The 26,102-nt window shown below is 39.6% G+C and overlaps 1 protein-coding gene across 2 annotated transcripts in view; it reads right to left on the bottom strand.

Annotated features, from left to right (window-relative positions):
- Positions 1-26,102, bottom strand: part of LOC124721097 — a 654,343-nt gene that overhangs the window by 81,952 nt on the left and 546,289 nt on the right. For both annotated transcript variants that reach the window (XM_047245917.1, XM_047245918.1), the window contains exon 19: positions 5,792-6,130. In XM_047245917.1, coding sequence (XP_047101873.1) covers positions 5,792-6,130 — 339 coding nt within the window. The remainder of the gene's footprint in view (positions 1-5,791; positions 6,131-26,102) is intronic.

The raw sequence follows: 26,102 nt of genomic DNA, 5'->3' as shown, positions 1-26,102 counted from the left end.
TGTCCTTAAACAAGTGTATTATGGGTTAATACACTCACATCTGCAATGTGGGATCGAGATCTGGGGTGGGGCACCCACTGTCTATATGGATCACATTTTCAGGCTTCAAAAGAGAGCAGTTAGGATAATTGCTAATATAAGCAAATGCCAGTCCTGTAGGTACTATTTCAAAAATTATAAATTAATGACTGTTTACTCATTGTATGTAGTGAAGACCATAATGTTTGTAAAAGAGAATGAGGAAAATAGTGTAAAGATCAGTGACACCCATAATTACAATACTCGAGCCAAAAGTGACTATCTTAGGATACGGACTAACAAGAAAGCTACAGACCACAGTCCATATGTAACTGGGAGACAATTCTATAATAAGTTGCAAAAAAATATAAAGCAACTCCAAGGCAATCTTTTTAAGGGCAAGATGAAAAATTTGTTAATAGAAAGATGTTTATACTCATTAAAAGAATTCTGAGCTGCAGTACTGTTAGTTTATTCTTTTACATACTGCAGTATATTAGTGGTGGTATTGTTATAATTGGCTAATTGATGTATATAATCATTATATGTATGGAGTGATATATAATGTGCTAATGTGTTTATAACATTATTGCATGGAATGATATACAATGTGCTACTTGATGTATATATTCATTCTTGGAATAACATGATATTGATATAATTGTGCAAAAAATGACGATGTCCAAGACTGTAAAGTTAACATGGACAAATAAACATTATTATTATTATTATTATTATTATTATTATTATTATTATTTATTTATTTCCTTTTTCTCCAATTTTATTCAGTAGCTTATCATTACTTATCTGATCGACTAATCCTATCTTCAACATTATTCTTTAGCACAACATTTCAGAAGGTTTCATTCCCTTCTTGTCAGTACTGATTATCATCCACATTTTCCTTCCATATAAATTATTCCATAACATCTGCAAAATATCCATATATGACTGCTCCAAATTCAAAATGTTTTCCAGGCACAAATATGCTTAGATACTGGAATAGGTGAAATTCAGAGGATGCCAAATCTGATGAACTGGGTGCTTATTTGAATAATTTGCACTTAAATTCAGCAACTTTCCCATGGCCAAAGCACCTTCACAAGTAGGCACACTGTTCAAAGGAAAAGGATTTTTCTTTTTTACTTTGCAACAAGGTCCTCTTCTCAGGATTTTTGATAATCGGTTGATCCATAAGACTTATTTAGCATTTGCCAATTATAGCTTTAAGCTTTACAAGATAATTAATAAGAATAATTATGTTTATTGCCCAGGATATGCTGACCATAACATTTATGCAGATGAGACTTATTACATATTTTTGGTGCGAGGCTAGTACTTTGAGTGCTTTGACCATTTTGGACAGCTCCTTATTCTGCATGAAAGTAAACCTCTCAAAAAATCAGTCCCCACCTGGAAGGGTTAATGACTAGAGACTCACTGGAATCTGTAAACATAAAGTGCTGCAGATGGATTGGAGCCCAGTATGAGGTTAACACTAAATTTTATTTATTCATAAATGAATTCTCATCCTTCTTTGAAGAAGATTTTCAGAAACGGTTTGTTAGAAACAATACTTTGACAACCCTGAACAAAGCTTGGATCACAGAAGTAATTAAACAATCACAAAAACTTTGTATCTAAGCCCACAACAAAAATTGGTCACTATAAAATGTGCTGTAAGAACTTAAAGAAGTTGATACAAAAAAATCAGAAGCATTATATTACAAACAAGAAAATGACGACTCTAATAATAAATGGAAGACTAGTTGACACATTGTTAGGAGGGAGATGGACAGGAACAGAAGAACTTTAGAAGACTTCAAAATCAAACATGAAGGAAATCTTGTATGCAATCCTGAAAAACATATCATTTTAGTGGTCAAGCAGCTGCAACCCAAATTCCACATGGTGAATATAATCATTTACACTGGCTGTTAAAATACTTTTATTAAAAATCACTACTGCTTTCACATCAGTAGAGACAATGTTTTTAAAAATCTATCACCTGATCATGCATCTCTACTCTTGTGAAATGGATAGCGACTATTTACTAAAAGTATTTTTAACCTCCAGTGCAGAAGATTTTATTCACTAATCCTGGAAACATAGCTAATACTTATAATCATGGCTCAATACAGTCAGTGAACACAATGTTTCCTGATGGAATCTTACATGATTGCCAATATTTTAAGCACACACTACTTGTCAGTATCAGAACAAATATGCTTCAAGGGCTCTGTTTATGAAATCTTGAGTCTTATGCAAAATACTATCACCAAAAATATCAGTAAAAGTCATATTAGCTCTATCATAGTACCTGTAATTGAAAGAACAATCATCTCTCTGAAGAATAAAAATTCCATTGGAGTAGATGATATTTCTAGCAATTTGTTGAAACACTGCTGTGCTTCTGTAAGCAAGGAACTGTGCCTGACAGACTCAAATATGCTCTTGTGGAACCCTTCTTCAAGAAAGGTAAAAAATCGAAGTTACAAATTACATGCAAATTCCTCTCCTGGCTGCGTTTTAGAAGATACTAGAAAAGCTCATGTATACAAGAATTTTGCAACATTTAGATATATTTAAAAATCTCGGCAAAAGACAGTTTGGTTTCTGAAAGTATATGTCAACTAAACAAACCATCTATGTTTTATAAAAAAAGTTCTGAAGTCTGAATGAGAAAATGGGGACAGCAGGATTATTTTATGATTTATCAAAATTCTTTGACACTGTGAACCATCAAATACTATTAACAAAGCTAACCTTTTATGAATAAGTGATGTATCAAATAGATCGCTACAGTCATACCTCAAAAGTAGGAAGCGGAAAGAAGTATTAAACAGCATGGTGATATGTTTCATCAGAATGAAGAATCATCAAGTATGGAGTATCACAAGGATGCATTCTTGGTTGTTTAATGTTCCTGACATTTATCAGTTACTTACCACAATGTACAAAGCTACAGTTTTAACATGTTTTCAGATGACACCAACATTATGATTGATTGTTATACATGTGAAAATCTTCAAGGATCTATTAATAATATTGTCATTGATTTAGTAAATGGTTTAGTGTCAGTGAGCTCTCATTGAATGTTAATAAAATTAACTATACTCAGTTGAATGTAACTGCCAAAACAGAGGAAGAACTATGTGCCACAAAGACAACAGAAAGTTGTGTGACTGAATGTGTGGGTGTTTCTCTTTCTTTTCCTGATGGGGGCTGGGGCCAAAAGCCATAATCTAAATGTCTTTTATTTGTGCATGTCAGCTACTTTACATGTCATCTTTATGTTAAGTAGCAATCTATCTTTTCCTTACATTGGAGATCATTCAATAATATTTTGTTGCAAATGGAGTCCAACAAGCAGACATATTTAAGCTAAAAAGCATAATACTTGTTTATTAATAATAAACAGTGATTCTTTTGGGGCTGTGTGGACATCTCACAAATAATATAGAATGCTTTTGCATAAATTGGGTTGACTTATCTACATTTTATTTTTTTACACATATGGAACAAATACACTCCTGGAAATTGAAATAAGAACACCGTGAATTCATTGTCCCAGGAAGGGGAAACTTTATTGACACATTCCTGGTGTCAGATACATCACATGATCACACTGACAGAACCACAGGCACATAGACACAGGCAACAGAGCATGCACAATGTCGGCACTAGTACAGTGTATATCCACCTTTCGCAGCAATGCAGGCTGCTATTCTCCCATGGAGACGATCATAGAGATGCTGGATGTAGTCCTGTGGAACGGCTTGCCATGCCATTTCCACCTGGCGCCTCAGTTGGACCAGTGTTCGTGCTGGACGTGCAGACCGCGTGAGACGACGCTTCATCCAGTCCCAAACATGCTCAATGGGGGACAGATCCGGAGATCTTGCTGGCCAGGGTAGTTGACTTACACCTTCTAGAGCACGTTGGGTGGCACAGGATACATGCGGACGTGCATTGTCCTGTTGGAACAGCAAGTTCCCTTGCCGGTCTAGGAATGGTAGAACGATGGGTTCGATGACGGTTTGGATGTACCGTGCACTATTCAGTGTCCCCTCGACGATCACCAGTGGTGTACGGCCAGTGTAGGAGATCGCTCCCCACACCATGATGCCGGGTGCTGGCCCTGTGTGCCTCGGTCGTATGCAGTCCTGATTGTGGCGCTCACCTGCACGGCGCCAAACACGCGTACGACCATCATTGGCACAAAGGCAGAAGCGACTCTCATCGCTGAAGACGACACGTCTCCATTCGTCCCTCCATTCACGCCTGTCGCGACACCACTGGAGGCGGGCTGCACGATGTTGGGGCGTGAGCGGAAGACGGCCTAACGGTGTGCGGGACCGTAGCCCAGCTTCATGGAGACGGTTGCGAATGGTCCTCGCCGATATCCCAGGAGCAACAGTGTCCCTAATTTGCTGGGAAGTGGCGGTGCCGTCCCCTACGGCACTGCGTAGGATCCTACGGCCTTGGCGTGCATCCGTACGTCGCTGCGGTCCGGTCCCAGGTCGACGGGCACGTGCACCTTCTGCCGACCACTGGCGACCACATCGATGTACTGTGGAGACCTCACGCCCCACGTGTTGAGCAATTCGGCGGTACGTCCACCCGGCCTCCCGCATGCCCACTATACGCCCTCGCTCAAAGTCCATCAACTGCACATACGGTTCATGTCCACGCTGTCGTGGCATGCTACCAGTGTTACAAGACTGCGATGGAGCTCCGTATGCCACGGCAAACTGGCTGACACTGACGGCGGCGGTGCACAAATGCTGCGCAGCTAGCGCCATTCGACGGCCAACACCGCGGTTCCTGGTGTGTCCGCTGTGCCGTGCGTGTGATCATTGCTTGTACAGCCCTCTCGCAGTGTCCGGAGCAAGTATGGTGGGTCTGACACACCGGTGTCAATGTGTTCTTTTTTCCATTTCCAGGAGTGTAGATATTATGATGGTATTAAGATAACACATAATGTTTTTGTGATGTAGTTCTTAAATTTGCTTTTGGTGGCCTGTGCAAGAATTCATACAATTTTTTGCTTGTGATGCATTAACATCACATATGCAGATTATTGAAAATATAATTTATAGTGGCAGAAGTTACACTTGTTTATCTCAATTTAATTGTAGGCTAGTAATAAGTTAATCTATAATTTCAAACAATGTTGATATAAGGTGGCATGTTAATGATTAATATATTATGATGTTGTATTGTTTTGATTTGAGATTTTACGAAAAATATTGTATAAGTATGATTTGGAAAATGGCTTCAATGTATGCCAAAATGATATTATCAGTTGTAGCTTTGAAATAAAGGTTGCAGCAAAAATTAAATATTCATACATTACTGGTACTAGTACTTGGCAAATTTAAAGAACTTAAGATTTTTCACTACTTACATTTGTAATTTAGAAGTATTAGACAACGTAAGCCTTCCATATTATGTAAGAAAGGAGAATAATTACTTAGGAAATAATAATAATCAAATATCTTATGTTTTGGTTGAGGTTTATCAATAAATTATGCAATAAGGGTTATTGGAAGAGACCATTTCATTATGCTTTACATGTTATAGATAGTTATATTTTTGTATGTGCTGTATCAATAAAATTTCAAGTGCTACAAATTATTATTTTAAAGAGCTGAAATATCTGTTTATTGTATATTAATTGGTAGTATAGTTTCAAAGGGAATAATAGCTAATATTTAAATATTTTCATTGCACCATTGTTATAGTATTTGCCAGTTAGTCATATACTTACATTTTCAAGTTCAAAGGAGGCTGTGTATCTACGAAGTATGCCCATTGAAACTGATGATCTGTAGCAGGCTTCTGTGAGAGGTGTTTGATTTCCCCATTCCAGTTTCAGCTCCTGTTTCTCAATAGCACATTGTGAATGGGGCCAAGCATCAGCATTTCTTGCCACAAGAAACTCGCCACTTAAATTTAATTTTAAAGTTAAATCATGATCTGAACATCCCATGCTACCATGGGTTCCAAAAATCACTTTGAAGTGACCAGTGATGTTTTCTGATGGGCTAGTTAGTAGAAGCTGATGTGCGTTTACAGCTGGAGCTAGAATTTCGCCATCAATACAAACCTGTTGAAACAAAACATAAAATGAGACATATATGGATGACGTTTTCTGTGCATAGATACTTTTCTGTTGAGTACTCTGACCTGGACCTTGAGCTACAACATAACAGTGCACTGGAACAAGGATCCTTGTAATCATAGTTCCAGTACCAATCTTACTGCAACAAAATATGAGTGATGGTCAATAACCTAAAGAATAATAGCCTAGTTAAAGCAACCATATGCTACAGATACAGTTTTGTACACTTTGGTACTAATTCCATGTTACTTAGAAGGTCTACATTACTTTATGGATGGCAGCAACTTTTAGTTGCTTGAAGTATGAAACCAATACCCTCCTTTTCATAGTCAGTCAGCTTTGTCATTAGTACTATCTGTGTTTAAAGTATGACCTAGGTGTAACTTATGTTAACTTCCCCCATAAATAGTCTTACTACATATTCTCAGAAATGGTGTCTAATAGTTGTAAACCTACTGCAGTTTTACTCACACAGTGATGGCACATTGATGTAAAGATGGAAAACAAGTAATAAATGAAATGTGTATTTTATATTTAGTTTTATGTTGGTATATAATTTTAGTAAAAAATGCTTTGTTCATGAACTGTATTTTGTATTACTATACTACATTGTATGGGGGCTTGTTTTTCAATTTCCTATTACATAATTGTTAATTGTCATCCTTTGCTTGCAGCAAAACCAACCAATAAGGTCAAATCCTATTTCATAATTCTGTAAATGTTGACTAAGTAGCATTCCCTTAAAACTAATTCTATTATACTTATTGTATAGCATGAACATGTTAATGTATGTAATGTATTATGTCATCCATATATCACAAATTGTCCAGTTTTTATCTGTTGGTGCTGGCAGCCATCCATGACAATTTACAGCATACTGTTTCTTTTGTATTCAATTTGTGTGAACTTTGCAGCTATGATTACTTAGTGTATACTACTTTGATGTTACATTTCTTCAGTTCATTCCAATGTTAAAGAAAGTATGTCTCTGCTACATTAGTTGTAACTGATGTCAGCCAGTGTAAACCATGATCTGGTGGCAACTCTCAGCACTAGGTTTCGTTATGCTCCAAATCCAGATGTCAATCACTCTGTTACTGCCACTGCCACTGTAGCATCCGAAATGTGAAATAATTTTGGTGGAGGTCACGGTTAAAGCAGGCTCAGACATAGTAATTGGATGTCTTGTGGTAATAACATATTAGACCATCTGGTGACAAACAGACCCGAACTATTTGAAACAGTTAACGCAGAACAGGGAATCAGTGATCATAAAGTGGTTAATGCATCGATGATTTCAGCCATAAATAGAAATATTAAAAAAGGTAGGAAGATTTTTCTGTTTAGCAAAAGTGACAAAAAGCAGATTACAGAGTACCTGACAGCTCAACACAAAAGTTTCGTCTCAAGTACAGATAGTGTTGAGGATCAGTGGACAAAGTTCAAAACCATCGTACAATATGCGTTAGATGAGTATGTGCCAAGCAAGATCGCAAGAGATGGAAAAGAGCCACTGTGGTACAACAACTGAGTTAGAAAACTGCTGCGGAAACAAAGGGAACTTCACAGCAAACATAAACATAGCCAAAGCCTTGCAGACAAACAAAAATTATGTGAAGCTAAATGTAGTGTGAGGAGGGCTATGCGAGAGGCGTTCAATGAATTTGAAAGTAAAGTTCTATATACTGACTTGGCAGAAAATCCTAAGAAATTTTGGTCTTATGTCAAAGTGGTAGGTGGATCAAAACAAAATGTCCAGACACTCTGTGACCAAAAAGGTACTGAAACAGAGGATGACAGACTAAAGGCCGAAATACTAAATGTCTTTTTCCAAAGCTGTTTCACAGAGGAAGACTGCACTGTAGTTCCTTCTCTAGATTGTCACACAGATGACAAAATGGTAGATATTGAAACAGATGACAGAGGGATAGAGAAACAATTGAAATCGCTCAAAAGCGGAAAGGCCGCTGGACCTGATGGGATACCAGTTTGATTTTACACAGAGTACGTGAAGGAACTTGCCCCCCTTCTTGCAGCGGTGTACCGTAGGTCTCTAGAAGAGCATAGCATTCCAAAGGATTGGAAAAGGGCACAGGTCATCCCCATTTTCAAGAAGGGACGTTGAACAGATGTGCAGAACTATAGACCTATATCTCTAACGTCGATCAGTTGTAGAATTTAGGAACACATATTATGTTCGAGTATAATGACTTTTCTGGAGACTAGAAATCTACTCTGTAGGAATCAGCATGGGTTTCGAAAAAGACAGTCATGTGAAACCCAGCTCGCACTATTCGTCCACGAGACTCAGAGGTCCATAGACATGGGTTCACAGGTAGATGCTGTGTTCCGTGACTTCCGCAAGGCGTTCGATACAGTTCCCCGCAGTCATTTAATGAACAAAGTAAGAGCATATGAACTATCAGACCAATTGTGTGATTGGATTCAAGTGTTCCTAGATAACAGAACGCAGCATGTCACTCTCAATGGAGAGAAGTCTTCCGAAGTAAGAGTGATTTCAGGTGTGCCGCAGGGGAGTGTCATAGGACAGTTGCTATTCACAATATACGTAAATGACCTTGTGGATGACATCGGACGTTCACTGAGGCTTTTTGCAGATGATGCTTTGGTGTATCAAGAGGTTGTAACAATGGAAAATTGTACTGAAATGCAGGAGGATCTGCAGCAAATTGACGCATGGTGCAGGGAATGGCAATTGAATCTCAATGTAGACAAGTGTAATGTGCTGCAAATACATAGAAGGATAGATCCCTTATCATTTAGCTACAATATAGCAGGTCAGAAACTGGAAGCAGTTAATTCCATAAATTATCTGGGAGTACACATTAGGAGTGATTTAAAATGGAATGATCATATAAAGTTGATCGTTGGTAAAGCGGATGCCAGACTGAGATTCGTTTGAAGAATCCTAAGGTAATGCAATTTGAAAACAAAGGAAGTAGGTTACAGTACGCTTGTTCGCCCACTGCTTGAATACTGCTCAGCAGTGTGGGATCCGTACCAGATAGGGTTGATAGAAGAGATAGAGAAGATCCAGCGGAGAGCAGCGCACTTCGTTACAGGATCATTTAGATGATAGATAAACTCCAGTAGAAGACTCTGCAGGAGAGATGCTCAGTAGCTCAGTATGGGCTTTTGTTAAAGTTTCGAGAACATACCTTCACCAAAGAGTCAAGCAGTATATTGCTCCCTCCTACGTATATCTCGCGAAGAGACCATGAGGATAAAATCAGAGAGATTAGAGCCCACACAGAAGCATACCGAGAATCCTTCTTTCCATGAACAATATGAGACTGGAATAGAAGGGAGAACCGACAGAGGTACTCAAGGTACCCTCCGTCACACACCGTCAGATGGCTTGTGGAGTATGGATGTAGATGTAGATGTAGAAACCATGAAGCACCAAGATCTATACTTTTATCTTGTTTGTGTCATGTGCACTTAAAGTTGAACATACTTTATGACAGAACACCTGACATGCCACTCTAATGCCTCAACTTTTTTATGGTACGTTTTTATTTTAAAATTTTTACTTGTTAGAGGCATTCATTATTATATGTTGACTTTGGATTATATCCATTCATATGAGCAGAATTTAAAAGAATTGTTATTTTACAAGATATTGTATAGTACTCATGTGACAGAGTGGTGTAAGCATTGTATGATGTACTACCACTGCCCAGTTTTAAATTATTTGTCACTGAGCCATTCTGTATGCCCTACTACATTTTTTAGTTTTTGACTATAAGCATGTAACCTCAACTTATTTTGTTTTCAGGGATCAGATGATGACAGTTTATATAGCTGAAACTAGTAATCCAGTAATTGTGTTAACATAGTGTTCTTGGAAAATAAACTGGTTTTCAAAAGAAAACTGCAGTACAAAATTACAGCTCACTTCCTGCACTGAATGATCTTGTCAGGTAACCATTCAGTGCAATTATTGTCTTCCAGTAAAAGTATCGTTTCTGTTCACCTCATTGCATATTCCTTCTAATTACCTCCTATACTGCAGTGTACTGTACTGTAGAAGTTTTTCAATGTATGATACAAGTTTCATTGGGCTATGTTACTTGGCAGTGACAAAGCATGTGAAAGTTACTTTTGTCCTTAAGTTTTTCCTACCAGTGTATATTGCAGATTTAATACACCTTCCAGGTAATAATTAATGTCACATGCAGGACACTGGTTAAGTAAAAATTAATTTTACAACTTTTCATTTAATTAACATACATCACAGTGATATTTAGTGCCATTTTGATTGCATCATTTGTTTTAACTCTTAACCTTGTGTATTTGTGCAGTATTTTGTTAAATTTTGTTTCCCTTCTCATTAGGTACCTGATAAACTTTTAGTTTTAAATTTATTAATTTGTGTCCCTTAACCATAAATGGTCTTTTATATACATGAGGATGCTCATAGCCTCACTGTTGAGTGCCCTTAAACCATCCACCCACCCACCCACCCACTCACCCACTCACCCACTCACCCACCCACCCACCCACCCACTCACTCACCCACTCACCCACCCACCCACTCACTCACTCACTCACTCACTCACTCACTCCCTCTCTCTCTCCCTCTCTCCCCCCCCCCCCTCTCCCCACCCTCTCTCTCTCTCTCTAAATAAATGGTGCACTAAATCACAAATGCGTCAGTTATAATGCAAGCTCAGTGGCTCAAGAGATAACAGTTCATGTTATCATACTGACTGAGGACAGAAATTATTGCACATCTGATGCTGGTGAGAAATAGAGGGTACTGTTCAGGATGGCTAGGCACTGGTGGAGAGACTGTGTTGAAACAGGACGTATCAGACAAAAATAGTGGGAGTGAGTGACTCTGTGCATTCACAGAGAAAGATGACTGACATACTATTGACAACATATGCGCCCCTGTCAACAGGGAGAGTTCTGTTTCCTGACAGTACTGGAACTGTGGGAAGAAGGCTGGAAGATAATGGGCTTTTATGCTGAAGAGCTGCTATAAAACAATGCTTGACTGTTTATCATAAGAATATGCTGACTTTGACTTGAGCAGAGTCATATTTTCTGATGAAAATATATTTTCTTCTGTTACCAGTTTTGCAGTTCAGGTGAGATATAAATAAATTGATTGTGTATAGTATCGTAAATGCAATTGTATTTTATAAAAATAGCTTTACGTTATTGTAGCGCAGAACATGCATGAATGCATGATAAAAAATATCTTTTGTGTTTTAGGGCTACACTTGTTTGAGCTTGGATTTGTTAAATGAATGTCTTTGTTGAATTTGTGAGCAGTTTTGTTAATAGGTGAACAGTTTTAATATTACTAGGAGTACCAGCCATTTGAAGAGCATTTTGATTTGAAGAATCTCATCCAAAAAGAGAGAATTGGATGCTTTTCTGTTGGAATTTGGGACTACATCTTGGCTCAGGGACAGGGTCCCTGTAAAAAACTGATGGTCTTCTTATTGGAAAGGCATATGTTAATATTCTAGAATACATAATGAAGCCAAGAGTTGAGCTACTGTATCATCAGGGAGACATCTGTTTCCTGCAGGTACGAACAGCAAATAGCGCAAGAGTTTGTTTCATAGTTTTCATTCATTCCTATCCTAAAGGCTACTGCTTGTCAAAGCTATCACTTTACTCCATCATTTGGTGTTCTCTTAATGCCACCTACATAGTTGATGCACTCTGTTCTAGTCATGATGACCTGAAAGCACAGTTTCCTTTGTCACCCTAATAGTTTCGAGCCCCATATGTTTTCACTAGATTCGTTGATGAGGATGGTGATGTGTCTAAAGATGTATCAAATGAATTGCATCTTCTGTATTTTTATTTTGTCCACTGGCTTTTTCCCCACAGCTCTGCCTGTGTATGCATTCAACACAGATGTTGAATACACCTCATACTCCTCCTCTCTGCGACCACCTCTTCTCCCTCTGTCTGTTCATCTCATTCTTCTCCCACTCTCTTTGTCTATTCTGTTGATCTCTCTCTCTGCACATATCTACCTCCCCCCTTCCTCCGATCATATCCTCCTACCCCACTCTCTTTCCATCTCCGACTCCCTCTCTTCCTTTTCCACCTACCCAACAGCCCTCAACACCTTCCACCTGCTTCGTGCCTCTCCCCCTCCTCCCCTGTCTCTGTGCATTTCCACCTCCTCCTCACTCTGTCCGTCAGCTCCGCTATCCATCGCAACCTGTCCCCAATCATCCTCATTGGCACGTGTAGCCCCTGCGATACAATTCAATAAAGTAGGAAAGTACTACTCTGACAACACACCTATCATGCAGGCCGTGCTACATAGCAGGGGCTTGAAAATCATTTATTTGCTCCTGATGTGCAGGCCACCATGCAAAGCACAATGATAAATCAGGCTTATGCTACTTCAACACAACATGCCTGTCATACAGTGCAGCCTACATGTTGGGTCCTGAAAACCTGTTTATTTATATTTCCTTTGCTTCCTGTAGTGCTTTGAGATATTTGTTATTATTTCCATCTTTATTTTTCTGTTCTATTTCTCCTGTATGTAAATTACTGTAGCTACCAGAGAATTCTCTGCCTGATTCCATTTTTCATAGACAAGTGAATCCCATACAACTGATTTTGCATTGTATTTATATATTTCATCTTTGATATGTTAATTAGTTGGAATGTCTTAGTCGTAAATGCTTGTTTTGTTGTTTCTTCTGTTTATTTGTATTGAGCATCTATTATCTGTGACTATAGGCCTACTTCTGTGATAGTCTGAACAGCTTGACACAGATAACTTTAGTACCTGATGTTTTTTATCTATGCTGATATATTTACTACTTTCCTCAGTGCCATTAATTTAATGTTCTATTTTTTTTAGCTGTTACTTTGAATTTCCTCTTTTGTATTGAATTGAATAAAACCCCATTGTCCTTTTGCTTTTCTGAATTCACAACTATTATTATGTTGTCAGAAAATCTGATGCATTGTATTTTTTCACCACTGAAATAGATATTCATTGTTCTTTCTTGTATTAACATTGAATAAAAATAGTTTATAATTACATTACATTGCTGACAGTAGACATATTTGTCAAGTTTTCTTAAATAGTTCAAATTGTCCAATGTTCTACATATCTCAGTTCGATACCAAATTGTTTGTATCTAATTGAACTGTTCAGTCTTATTGTGGCATTTGGGCTATGACAGCCATCACATGATGGACTCAGTAAACGCCATTCTTAATAAGACTCTTCAATCTAGTCCACTCAGTTATGATAGGACTTGAGTTCTTAAATGCTACAGAAAATACTAATACAGAGTGCTGATTACTAACATGTTATTTAAAAATAAGTGGATTAATTAAATAGATAATTTATTTACAGGACCACAGCCAATCCACCAAAGCAGAGCTTTTCAGGATTGGTTTCAAGGCCAAAACAGAATAAAACTAATGGTATTATGATCCACAGTCACCAAACCTCAACAAGATAGGTATAGAAACTATTGCTGTGTGGACCTACAAATGCAGGTGTCCTTTGAATGAACATAGAAAACCCTTAGTGGGAGATAAAACATCATTCTACTCTACTGGAATCAATGCCATGATGTCTTGAAAATTTCTCGAGTATTCAGCCAGGTAGCGTCGTCCAAAAGGTGCGATATTTCGGCAGGGTGACTTCTTGCCATGGCAAGAAGTCGGATTGCCAAAATATCGTGCCTTTTGGATGACGCTACCTGGCTGAATACCCAAGAAATTTTCAAGATTTCTGTACGCTAGGAAAACCTCAGATCACAAATCAATGCCCTGATGCCTTTGAGAAATCTTTCGTACTGATTGTGGATGGGTTGGCTATTAGCAATATACCCTTACACAAAATCCATGCAATTAATCTTCTGGTAAACAATCAAGTATTGCTTTATAGCAGCTCTTCAGCATTAAAGTCCATTACCTTTCAGTTTCCTTTCCACAAGTCTTTCACTGCCAGGAATTTGGGAAACCTCTCACAAAGCACAAAGATTGTGAAATGGTAGTCCACATGTATTGACCAACAGACCTCACTCATCTCTCTCACTCCATACAATGGCTGTGTGAGTGTGTGTTCACATTTGTGCATTGTATGAACAAGTACAATTAAGATTGAAAAGAAATGCAACAGTAAGATGGCATTCAATATCACCATGAAATATTTTAAATTTGTGGGGAGTTACCAAATTAATTTTTACTCAATCTGTGTCCAGCACAAAAAATTAATTAAATAATTGGAGGATATATTAAGCCCAATATATCTAGTGCAGGCAGTGCACTCTTGAGGTCATGACTTACAAAAAGTGCAGGAAAAAAAGTGTGCCATACCACTTCAGTGTGGTTATGATAACTAACCAAGGAACAATGCTACAGATATTAAAATATCAACTGAGAAACATTGTCTTGGTTCAGTATACAGCAAGAAGACATCACTATCTGCATGTTCTTTGAGTAGCCAAAATGAGTTTCGATTGACAGATCAAATAGAGCAGGTGGGACTGCTATCATATTGTCAAGTAGAAGAAGGTGTAATTAGATGAGTGACGAACACTAACTTCACTTAACGAAGGTTTATTCAGCACTTAAACATAGAAGAGCACTGAACAAACAGCCTCTGGCCATGACACATACAGGATATATACAGCTACAGAACATTAGAGTACAATGATTCTTGACAATTGTGGATACTTCTAGAATATAGAAATTAAAATTGTACAGTCCAGGTGAGTTTTGAACTCACAACCCTCCATGCAACAGTTTAGTATCATAACCACTACACAACAGTGACTGTGCTACTCAACTTCTTCTGTGACACTGCACCCTCCTTAAAAGAACAGCGTCTCATTGTTACATCATCCTAGTCTGGGAACAAGTCATCAGTCCTGCATACTCTGACTCCTGATGACTGATTCTCACCCTGGCAGTGATCTTCTTAGAACTTCTTTTGCCACTATGCTACCTTTCCGCTTGTTGCCTGTTGCTGGAGCTTTGAATTTACCCTGGGTTGCAGGATCCTTGCAGGGCCTCATTCAAAGGGTGTGGACCGTATCTCTGGTCTTTCATTGTCTTGTGTCGGAGTCAAAATCTTCAACTTCATAAGTAACATAAGCCAACTGTCTTACAACCTTATAAGGTCCAAAGTATCACCTGATGAGCTTCTCAGAGAGACCAACATTCCGAACAGGAGTGAAGATCCAGACAAGGTCACCAGGCTGGTAGACAATAGGGTGGTGGCTCGCATCGTACCTTCGGTGATTGTTTCTTGAGCCTGCAGCATGTGGAGTCAAGCTAACTGCTGAGCTTTCTCAGCTCTGGTTAACACCCAGCTGATGTAATCATCATACATGTCATCAGGATGTAACGTGTCCATCATCGTAGTTACCTCATGTCCATGCACCAGGAAAAATGGCAAAAATCCTGTGGTGTTTTGTTTGGCAGTGTTGTAGGAAAATGTCATGAAAGGTAGCAGCTCATCCAAGGTGCTCTGCTCAACAATTATGAACATTGATAGCATGTTGGCCAAGGTCTTATTAAGGCATTCAGTAAGCCTGTTAGTTTGCAGATGGTAGGCAGTCGTCATGTGATGAGTAACGTTGCACCGACGGTTTATCTCTGTCATAAGATTTGATTGAAAAACTTTCCCTCGATCCGTAATTAATGACCTTGGGGCACAGTGTTTTAATACAATGTCTTCCATGATGAATTTGGATACCTTGGATGCTTCAGCTGTTTTCACAGCTTTTGTAATATCATAGCATGTAAGATAATCAGTGCAAACAATAATTCATCTATTGCCACTAGCAGACATTTGAAATCATCCAAGGAGGTCAATCTCAACACACTGGAAAGGCGTCTTGGCTGGTGGAATTGGTATGAGTGAGCCAGTGAAGACTGAATGATGTCATTTTTCATCATATTCTGTACCTCGTTGTGAATTATTTGATGTTCCATTGCTGACACACTGTGTGCTCAGTGGCTTATTCATTGATGGTCTCCAGTGCTAATCCGGTGCTTCACCATCGATTTGTCTAATTTGCATTCAGAGAAATCTTGAAGCATGTAGCTTCTCCTGTTGTTCCTTAGTGGGATCTGGTGATAGTCAATCTAGAAGATCTTCTCTCATAGTGGTAGTGCCAATTTCGTCCACAGACTCAGCATGAGAGGTTTCTATGATGCTCAGTTGTTCTTCAGTTAATGGCTCAGTGCACATGCAAAAAAAAAAAAAAAAAAAAATGGTTCAAATGGCTCTGAGCACTATGGGACTTAACATCTGTGGCCATCAGTCCCCTAGAACTTAGAACTACTTAAACCTAACTAACCTAAGGACATCACACACATCCATGCCCGAGGCAGGATTCGAACCTGTGACCGTAGCAGTCGCACGGTTCTGGACTGAGTGCCTAGAACCGCGAGACCACCACGGCCAGCAGTGCACATGCACATGCACCTTGAAAGGATATGCAGTTCTCGGCAACAGTTAACTATCCACAATTCAATGGATCCATTCTTAAACGAGACAACAGAGGCTGGGATGACCAAGTTATTCTTCAGTGGTATGCTTTTCTTACATTCCATTACAAGATTGATGGATTGATGCATGGCATGACACATGACAGTTACCTTTCTAGTGCCGACTTAAGGAGTGATCACTTCATCCAGCACACACAGTCTCCACACACTCGGATGTGCATCTTACTGTCCACAGTATCTCATCTCGTCTAGCATAATCTTCGAGCAACCACAATCTATAATTACCTGAGAAGCTTTCAAAAAGTCCCATCTGAGGATGACGTCATGACTGCACTCTTGTAAGACGATGAAACTTGAGGGCTGTGTATGGCCACTTATACCCACATGAATGACACATGTTCCTGTAGGTTTTACATATTTCCCATTAGCCACCTTCAGCAGAGATGTTTTGTTGCCAACGAATACGGTTTTCTGTAACTGGTGATGATACTTCTCTGAAATGACTGAATATGATGCTCCAGCGTTGACAAGAGCTTGGGCTGGTCAGTCATCCATGAGAATATTGACATAGTTTCCTATCATTTTTGTAGTGATCGACGGCGGAGGATTTTTCTCTTTGGCGGCATCACCTCCAAGGAATGTCACACCCTTTACCTCCAGGTTGCAGCAGGTAGGTGATCGGCTGGAGCTTCTAAGCGGCGATGGAGACCTGGGGGAGCGTAATCTCCAATGGCTAGTTTGCGGCGATGGTGGCCTATGTCATCCTGCACCCATGTCTTCTTGTTCATCTTCATCATCCCAGAGTTGGCATCGGCTAAGATCAGTTTGCTGTCTTCTGGCATGGGCGTCATCAAATATCTGCTGCCTTTCTTGACACTAGTACACCACATCTCCTGGTCACTCGCAGTGGAAACAGTGCACAAACAGGTTCCTCATGCGGCACTGTAGGAATGTAACTCCTCCTGGGTCTCAACTTTTTCACCGTTTTAAAGGGGAATGAAGGACAAGAGATTGGGTTCAATGTCTGTTCCACTTCCTCCCTTATGACCTCTTGAACCTTCTCAGTTTTTTGCTCGCTGTGCAATCCAAGTACCTACTGAACTTCCTCTCTCACTATCTGATGAAGGACACTTGTGAAATCAGTTCCTTCCTCCATCTCAGACATCAATATGACATTTGAAATCTGTTCAAACTTCTTGCATGTGCATTGTCTCGATATACTGGCACCATTTTATGGAGTTGACTGTGGTTGGAACCTCCTTCAGTAGTAGGGATTGATATTTGTCCTCAGCAACACCCTTCATGAGATGTGCAACATTATCTTCCTCCTTCATTCTAGGATCCACTATTTTACACAGCTCCAAGACGTCTTGAATGTAGGATGCTGTTGTTTCTCCTGGACGCTGTGCCCTGCACTTCAATTTATCTTCAGCCATGCACTTCTGTCATTGTGTGTCGCCAAAAAACTTGCCCAGTTCCGCCTGGAATACTTCCCAGCTTGTGAACTTCTCCTCATTGTTCTCATACCATTGCTTGACAGTGCCCTCCAAGTAGAAAAACACGTTTGCCAAACACATGGTGTCATCCCATTTGTTAAATTTGGTTATATGCTCATATACCTTCAGCCACTTGTTTGGATCTTGGCAATCATCACCAGATGACCTGGAAGGCTGTCTCATGTGGTGGCACACAGTTGCTGTCATTGTAACATCCTCTTCTTCTTCTTCTTCTTCTTCTGTCTCCAAGAGATTGCGATCTGTTGAATATTGCTCGAACTCGGGTTTCTCGCCACGTAAATGGCGGCTCTGTCATGGCCTGTTGGAAGCCACTGTGTCATCGATAATGTGCGCTATCACAAGTTCCAATATCCAGCATCTCCATCAGAATAATGTCATGTAGAATAAGGTGTAATTAGATGAATGACAAACACTAACTTCATTTAATGAAGGTTTATTCAGCACTTGCACATACAAAAGTGTGGAGCGAACTGCCTCCGGCAAGGACACATACAATGTATATACAGCTACAGAACATTCAAGTACAATGATTCTTCACATTTGTGGATACTTCTAGAATGTACTCGAACCAAATATAGAAATTAAAGTTGTACAGTCCAGGTGAGTTTTGAACTCATGACCCTCCATGCAATAGTTTAGTATCATAACCTCTACACCACAGTGCTACTCAGCTTCTTCTGCAGCAATATTATTAAGTCATCAGAATATCATCCACTCTATTTTGCTCCCATAAAAAAGAACCCTCTCACAAAGTACTATGAGGTGATACCAAAATTTATGCAACACACAAAAAAGAACTAAGGAACTTTTCAGTACTTGGTAGCAGCATATAAGTAAATAATTTTCTGAGGAACATATCAGTAATTCCCTCCTCTCATATCATAAGACGTGTTTTAGTACAAGTGAGAAAAATAAGCATTTTAGGGTTCTGAAGCATAATACGACACCAGATTCTTATTGTAGTCCTGACTGGAAAAGTTGCAAAAAGTAGTGAGCTCTACATTATTTTGTACAACAGTCTGTTTCTGTCCATGGATTCCTACAAATTGCAGATTCTTATTTGAGAACTTGCAGACACAGAGTTCTTCAGCAGAATGAGCCCTATGTTATTTTATTAATTATGGCATTGGGAACATGCAGCAAAGCAGAGCTATCCCCAACAGCAGTGGATACCTTTGTGCATGTCTTCATATAGCACTGACTGCCAGCTGCGCAATCCTTTGCAGGAGCCATGTATCAGGGAACACAACTGTCAGAGCAGTTCAGAAATAATTCTGTAGGTTGTGAGGAGGTGGACTGAAAGGAAAATTATCATCACTTTCCAAGTCATATTCAATTGAAAATAGAGTATTACTTAAGTTAGTAGAGTGTTTTGGAATTTACACATTAATAATTCTCATTCAGATATTCTGATAGCTGAAAGGACTTGTTAGTGTTGAACTAACAGGAACTAAAATAAGCTCTAACTGCAAGGACTTGAGAAAATAAGTATAGACAGCGTCCTTCACCCAGTTTGGTTATCTCTGTTTTAGGCATACTGCAAATAAAAAATCCTATTCATAAGGTGCCTTCAGCTTTTCTTGGAAAGGCAGTTATATTGCAGTCACTGTGAGAAGATGACAGTGGAGGAGGAGTTAAGTGTTTAACGTGCCCTTTCAGAGGAACCATCCCAGCATTTGCCTGATGGGATTTGGGAAAATCACAGAAAACCTAAATTGGGATGGCTGGACATGTGTTCAAACTATCACTCTCTCGAATGTGAGTCCAGTGTGCTAAGCACTGCACCATCTTTCTCAGTAAGCAGATGATAGTAACAACTGCACAATCAGAATGGTATGGGTGTTCAGTGAATGTGGTGGTGTTACACTGTCCAATATGTTAGTGGTGGCACATTTAATCAAACACTGATACCTAAGGAAAAATAGCAACACAGCATTTTCACTCTTAGAAGCAACAAATGTGGTTAAGCTCTACCCATTTCATTCTGCTCTGCAAGCTAGCATACACTATGCTCTGATGTGTGACTAGGGACAACTCCCCTGCTACACCACCTCTTGTTTCCCTTAGTAACAGTCAGATAATGGAACCAAAAACTCCTAACCTTTGAAGAAAAACACCATTAGGTATGCTCAATAATACGTGTGTGGTGTATGCAAGGCTGTCCCTGCATTGTTCAACCACTGCACTTCCTTCTATGTTTAGCAGACCAGGTAAGGCCCCTGCTTTGCCTATGAAGTTGTTAGTATACAGATGAGGCAAGGTACTGTGTACATCTGAGCTACCAGCAGCTGCCACAGCATCTAGGGGCACCAATTTTGCCACTATGTGGCCTGTGAGTTGCAGCAAACAGGGCTGAGATCGGTAGGCACTATTTTACATTTGTAGTCATATGCTCGTGTGGTACTACAGCAGATACATAGGTCCATGCTCTGCTCAGAGGAGGTGAGACATGCCCTAGACTCTGATGGATCAAGAACTGCTTCAAGTCTCTGCAGTGGACCCGGCCTACCATGACTCCTGTTGCTCCCACTGCCCACCAAGTTGTCATGTCATCTTCACCATGAGCCACATCTACCATCATGCTTCCAACAGCTGCTCATGAGGTATCACTTTGGCACTGTTACCAGTGGCTGCCCACAAACTCTTTTCTCATAGGACTGTGCCAAACTCTCTTTCCTGTTCCTCAAGATATCGTCCAGGATAGATAGTTTTCAGTTACCAAATTGTGAAGATACTCTCTCTCAGAAGTGTACATTGTTTAGTCACTGTAATAAACAGTTGTGCTGTAAAAGAGTGTTTCTTCACTCCTCATGAGATGATAGAAGATTAGTGACGAGTCTGCAGACATTTATTTAAGGATCTAGGGATATTCACAGTAGCTTCTCAGTATATATACTCTCTTATGAAATTTGTTATTAACAACCAAACCCAATTCAAAAGTAATAGCAGTGTGCATAACTACAATACTAGGAGAAAGGATGATCTTCACTATTCAGGATTAAATCTAACTTTGGTACATAAAGGGGTGAATTATACTGCCACTAAAGTATTTGGTCACTTACCAAATAGTATCAAAAGTCTGACAGATAACCAACAAGTATTTAAGAAGAAATTAAAAGAATTTCTGAATGACAACTCCTTCTACTCCATAGAGGAATTTTTAGATATAAATTAAGGAAAAAACCAAACAAAAAAATAAAAAAAAAGAAATTTAAAAAAGTTGTTATATTAACTTAATTATGTTGTTAAATTAACTTAATTATCTCATTTATTGGAAAATTTGACTCGTTCCACATCATTACGAAATATCATATTCATGATCCACGGAACGAATATTAATCTAATCTAATCTAATCTTTGCATGTTATAGTGCCTTCGTATCTAATGGACTGTGGTGGTTTTCCCCTCCGCTCATATGCCAAAAAACGTTGGTAGCAAGGTAAAAAGTTTAATCTTTCAGTCTGTTTTAGAGTTTCTTGTTGTGTATTAGTTCATTGTACTGGAGCAGGCATCCCGTTTTTCAAGTTTTTATGAGTGGCTTTGAGCCCAGTGATTTTTGCTTGTGTACTAGTTCATTCTGTTAGGGCAACATGTCATGCTTCTTGTGTTGCTCAAGACTGTAGGCAGTGATGATCATTGCATTCTGTGATTTCTACATCATGGTAAGTCTTTCAATCTATGCCCATTCATGAATCAAGTTTCTTAGTAGCTGTTGTCTTTTCTGCATAGCTGAGGCATTTCCTTCATGTGTTGTATGAGTATGAATTCTCTCAATTGATCCTGTTGGTCAATGTTCAAGTTTCAGTTCACTGGCAGCCTATCTCTGTGGAAAGTTTGAGAGTCATTTTGTCTTATCATGTCTTTTCCACCATTGGAGCTGTCTTTGTCTCAAGTCATTCAGTTACAGCAGCAGAAAAATCAGAAACTGCTGTGGGGCATCACTCAGCTCAGTGACGCTTTGGCTACTACAGCCACATCTCAGCATGCTGCTCCCACGTCTGCACTGACTTTTGTGTGTTTGATGGTCAGAATGAAGAATTGGAACCTGCACTGTCAACATATGGAGTTGCACTTTATGGCTTACCACATATGAGGTATGCAATGAAGTGCAACTTTTCTGGACAGTGCAGGTGCAGAAATTTTTTGATTGTGTTGTCAGATTTTCCCAGGCTTTCATCTAGAGGACATGGAGTATGAATAGTTAGTGGAATAGTTAAATGTGCATTTTTGTTTTGTCAGTCACCTCCAGCCAAGCAACACATGTGCCATATCCTTAGTTAATGTCAACAGTCTTTTTCATAGTGTTTGACTGAGCTTGCTCATGAACAGTGACCAGATTGTACGTCCATGTATTTTGTGTGTGGCAAGGTGACCTACTTTCAGTCAGGTTGTTTACAATATTGTCAAGCCATGCGGCACTCTGTGTTTTGCTCCCGGTGTTTTATGGTGGTAGTTCTGCCATCTCTGGGCTGCCTTGCCTTTGATGCTATCATACATCAACTCTCTTATTGTGGGTGTCAGTCCTGTCAGTGGTGGCCATCACTCCTCTCAGCATCCCTTCTGACAGCTCGGACTCAGTCACAGCCAGCCCCAGTGTTGTTGCCATACCTGTCTGCAATGATTTCAGCCCTGTTGTCAGTTCGGACATCACCAGCCCTGTCCCGGCTGGTGCTCCAGTAGTTGCCCAGTCTGTCTGCATGACATCACTCTTGTTGTCAGTTTGTCCACGAAGTGCTCTGTTCCAGCCAGCCGTAGTGTCATTGGCCGTTGTTTTGACACTGCTGCCAGGCATCTCATCTGCCCTACCATCACTGGTCCTGTTCCAGCCAGACTCTCTGTCACCGTCACATCTGATCGTCTGTCCATCAGTGGCCTCGACCCGCTGACCCTCGTACTGTCACCGACCCTGTCCCAGCCGGCCTTTCTGTTACCCCCACGGCTGTCTGTGATGATGTCGATCAAGTTGTCAGTTCTGTTTAATGCTTGTGGAATGTGAGTTGTGTTGATGCTGTTAGACATGTGTTGGTCATTTCTAAGACAAATGTTTACACATTATCAAACTGTGTTGTTGTTTCATTCCAGTTGATGGGACAGTTAGTGCTGATGGCTTTTGGGTACTTCCTCCATGGTGTGCAGCCCTTCTTTGAGATGGCTGCATCTGCTTGTCAGGGGGGAGGGATGTGGTATATGCAGAGCTGCCTCTTATATATTTCAACCACCACTCTTCCGCCTATGTTCAACAAACCAGATGTGGCCCCTGCCTCAACTAGACATGGCAAGACACTGCCAATGGTTGCCATAGCATCCAGGGGCGCCAGTTATGCCACTGCATGGCGTGTGACCCACAGCATGCAGCACTGTGATCGACAGTCACTATCTTGTATCCACATAGCTACATGCTCATGTGGTAGTGCACTGTATCCTTCTGCAGGTGGCTACATAGTTCTGTGCTTTGCCCAGGAGAGTGAGATACATCCCTGAGTCCAATAGACCAAGAACCACTTCAAGTTTTCACAATGGAGCCCACCTGCCAAGATCACTACTGCTCCCACTGTCCACATGGTTGTTGTGCTGTCTTTGCTGTGAACAACATCTCTGCTGCACTTCCAACAGCTGCTTGTGAGGCACCACTTCACCATGGTCACTATTGGCTGCCTACCAGCTCCTCACCATGTAGGACCATGCCAAGCTCTCTTTCCGGCTCCTTGAGATATTGTCCTGGAGAGACAGTTTTCAGTTATCAAGTTGTGAAGATGTTCTCCCTCACATGTGTACTTTGTTTAGTTAATGTAATAAAAAGTGGTGTTGTAAAAGTATGTTTCGTCAATCCTCAGCAGAGGATAGAACAATATGAAGCACCTATTTCATTAGCACCAAACAGGCACACATGTTGCTCAAGATGTTGATTTATGCCAAACTACTTGAGTAAAGAAAGAAAAATATGACAGCTGAGTAAAGCTACAAATAAAATTTTGTGTACTATGAACCATGTTTTGAATTGAACATAAGCTATGGAGTGCCATGACGTATTCCTTTTAAAATGAAATCACCATTTTTCTTGTGATTCTTCAGTTTCTCATGGTGTATTTGTTGATTGAACAGTCCATGGATGCCCAATGAGCACATTGGACACTATGGACTGGCAGTACACCTGTGGACAGTTCAATCATTTTTCTTGTCTTACATTTAGTGACTGCAATGTAATGTTGAATAACAGTTATATTCACCACCAACATTAATGATTTCACCTAAACTGCCATTTAATGATTATTTTGATATTGATAATGCATTATGCATACTGTTGTTATGAATAATTAAATGCTAGGTTCTGTCTGTGAGAGCAAAGATAAATTTTGGCTGTAGCCCAGAGCTGTTTATTGCTTCTGGCAAATTGACTTAACCCATTATTGCTGTTGTCCAAATTTTGTGCAAATATATATTTGACTCAGCAAGGCATTCTACAGCTTCTACAGGCTGACAACTGAAAAATTAATGACTTGCTTATCACCTCTGTAATGATGCAAACTTCCCAAGAAATCACAAACAAAATTTCAATCACAGCTTTATACTGGGATATGGATAGAAAACAAAGTTAAATGCATCTTTTGTAGCTGTGCATAGTGATGTTGTAGTTTAGTCAAACACATACTTACAGATAGTAGCTGCAATTTTTCATGCAATAAGTAATTATTGGAAATAATAATAGTCAACATAGCTTTTGTCACACTTAATCTTGGCTTTTTCAGTACCATTTTTAACTTGTAATGATTCTTTATGCACCTCATTTTGTAAATAATGTTTTCAAATATTATATGACACATTAGACATTTCATTTCAATCATGCACTGCTGCTTTCGAAACACATCTAAATCAATTTGAAAATGATATCTCTTGTATTTGGTATAAATGTGAATCAAATGACTTAAAGAACATAGACCTCAATTCATTATGTGCTAATAGTACAAACATGAAACGGAGTTCATTCTTGTGATTATTACATTCATTCTGCAAATAGTTGTTTACCAGATATTACCATCTAACAATGGAAACTCTGTGTTGTAAAGTCAACAACACAGTAAAGGAAACACACACACACAGTCATTCACACAAGCAAGCACACCTCATGCACACTTGACTGCCATATCTGGCAGCTCAGACCATCTGCTATGCGACTGAAATGGTAGACCCTACACAAGTTCTATGTGTTACAATTAGTTAAGTATTCAGCTCACTGAAATCCTGCTTGCAGGATTCTGAAATATACTGGCAAGTAGTTATTTGATTAAACAGGTGCTACACTCTAAGGAAAGGATGCAGTTAAAGTCATATTGCACAGACAGCAAGACTAATGTTCACAAATCACTTGTATTATCTTGTGTAACAAGTAAGAGTGTGTTACAAAATTTCAGTTTTTGACTGAAAGAGGGTTATTTTACAAATAAATTACAATTTCTCTCATCTTTTATGTTAAGGGAAACCTGCTTCTTTCTGACTTAGTCTCTACTCCAGCAATGACAGAATGATCACATTATTGATTCCTCATTAGCTGTGCACTGCTACTACTACTACTTTAACCAGCAGCCATTGAGGGAAAAAGGTGCAACTGACTGCAGATTGTGGTGCGCATTGGAACAAATGATGTGTGTCATCTGGGCTCCAAAGTCATACTCAGATCATTCCAGCAACTGGCAGAGAAGGTTGAAAAGACCAGCTAATGCATAGAGTTTCAATGACACTCATAATTTGCATCATTGTCTCCAGACTGATGTTGGTCATTAGGTTATGAGTTGAGTGGAAGGACTGAACAAGAGACTTTGAAGACAAGCTGGGCTGTGACTTCCTGAACTTTTGCCATAGAGGTGAGAACTTTAGGGCACCCCTAATTGAGACATGTGTGCACTACATATCAGGGGATACTACCCAGGTAGATGACTGTGTGTGGGGTGCACACA

The sequence above is a fragment of the Schistocerca piceifrons genome, chromosome X (assembly GCF_021461385.2).
Source record: "Schistocerca piceifrons isolate TAMUIC-IGC-003096 chromosome X, iqSchPice1.1, whole genome shotgun sequence".
In the NCBI taxonomy this organism is placed as follows: domain Eukaryota; kingdom Metazoa; phylum Arthropoda; class Insecta; order Orthoptera; family Acrididae; genus Schistocerca; species Schistocerca piceifrons.
Note: the sequence above shows the minus strand (reverse complement) of the source record. Positions and strands in the feature narration are given on the sequence as shown.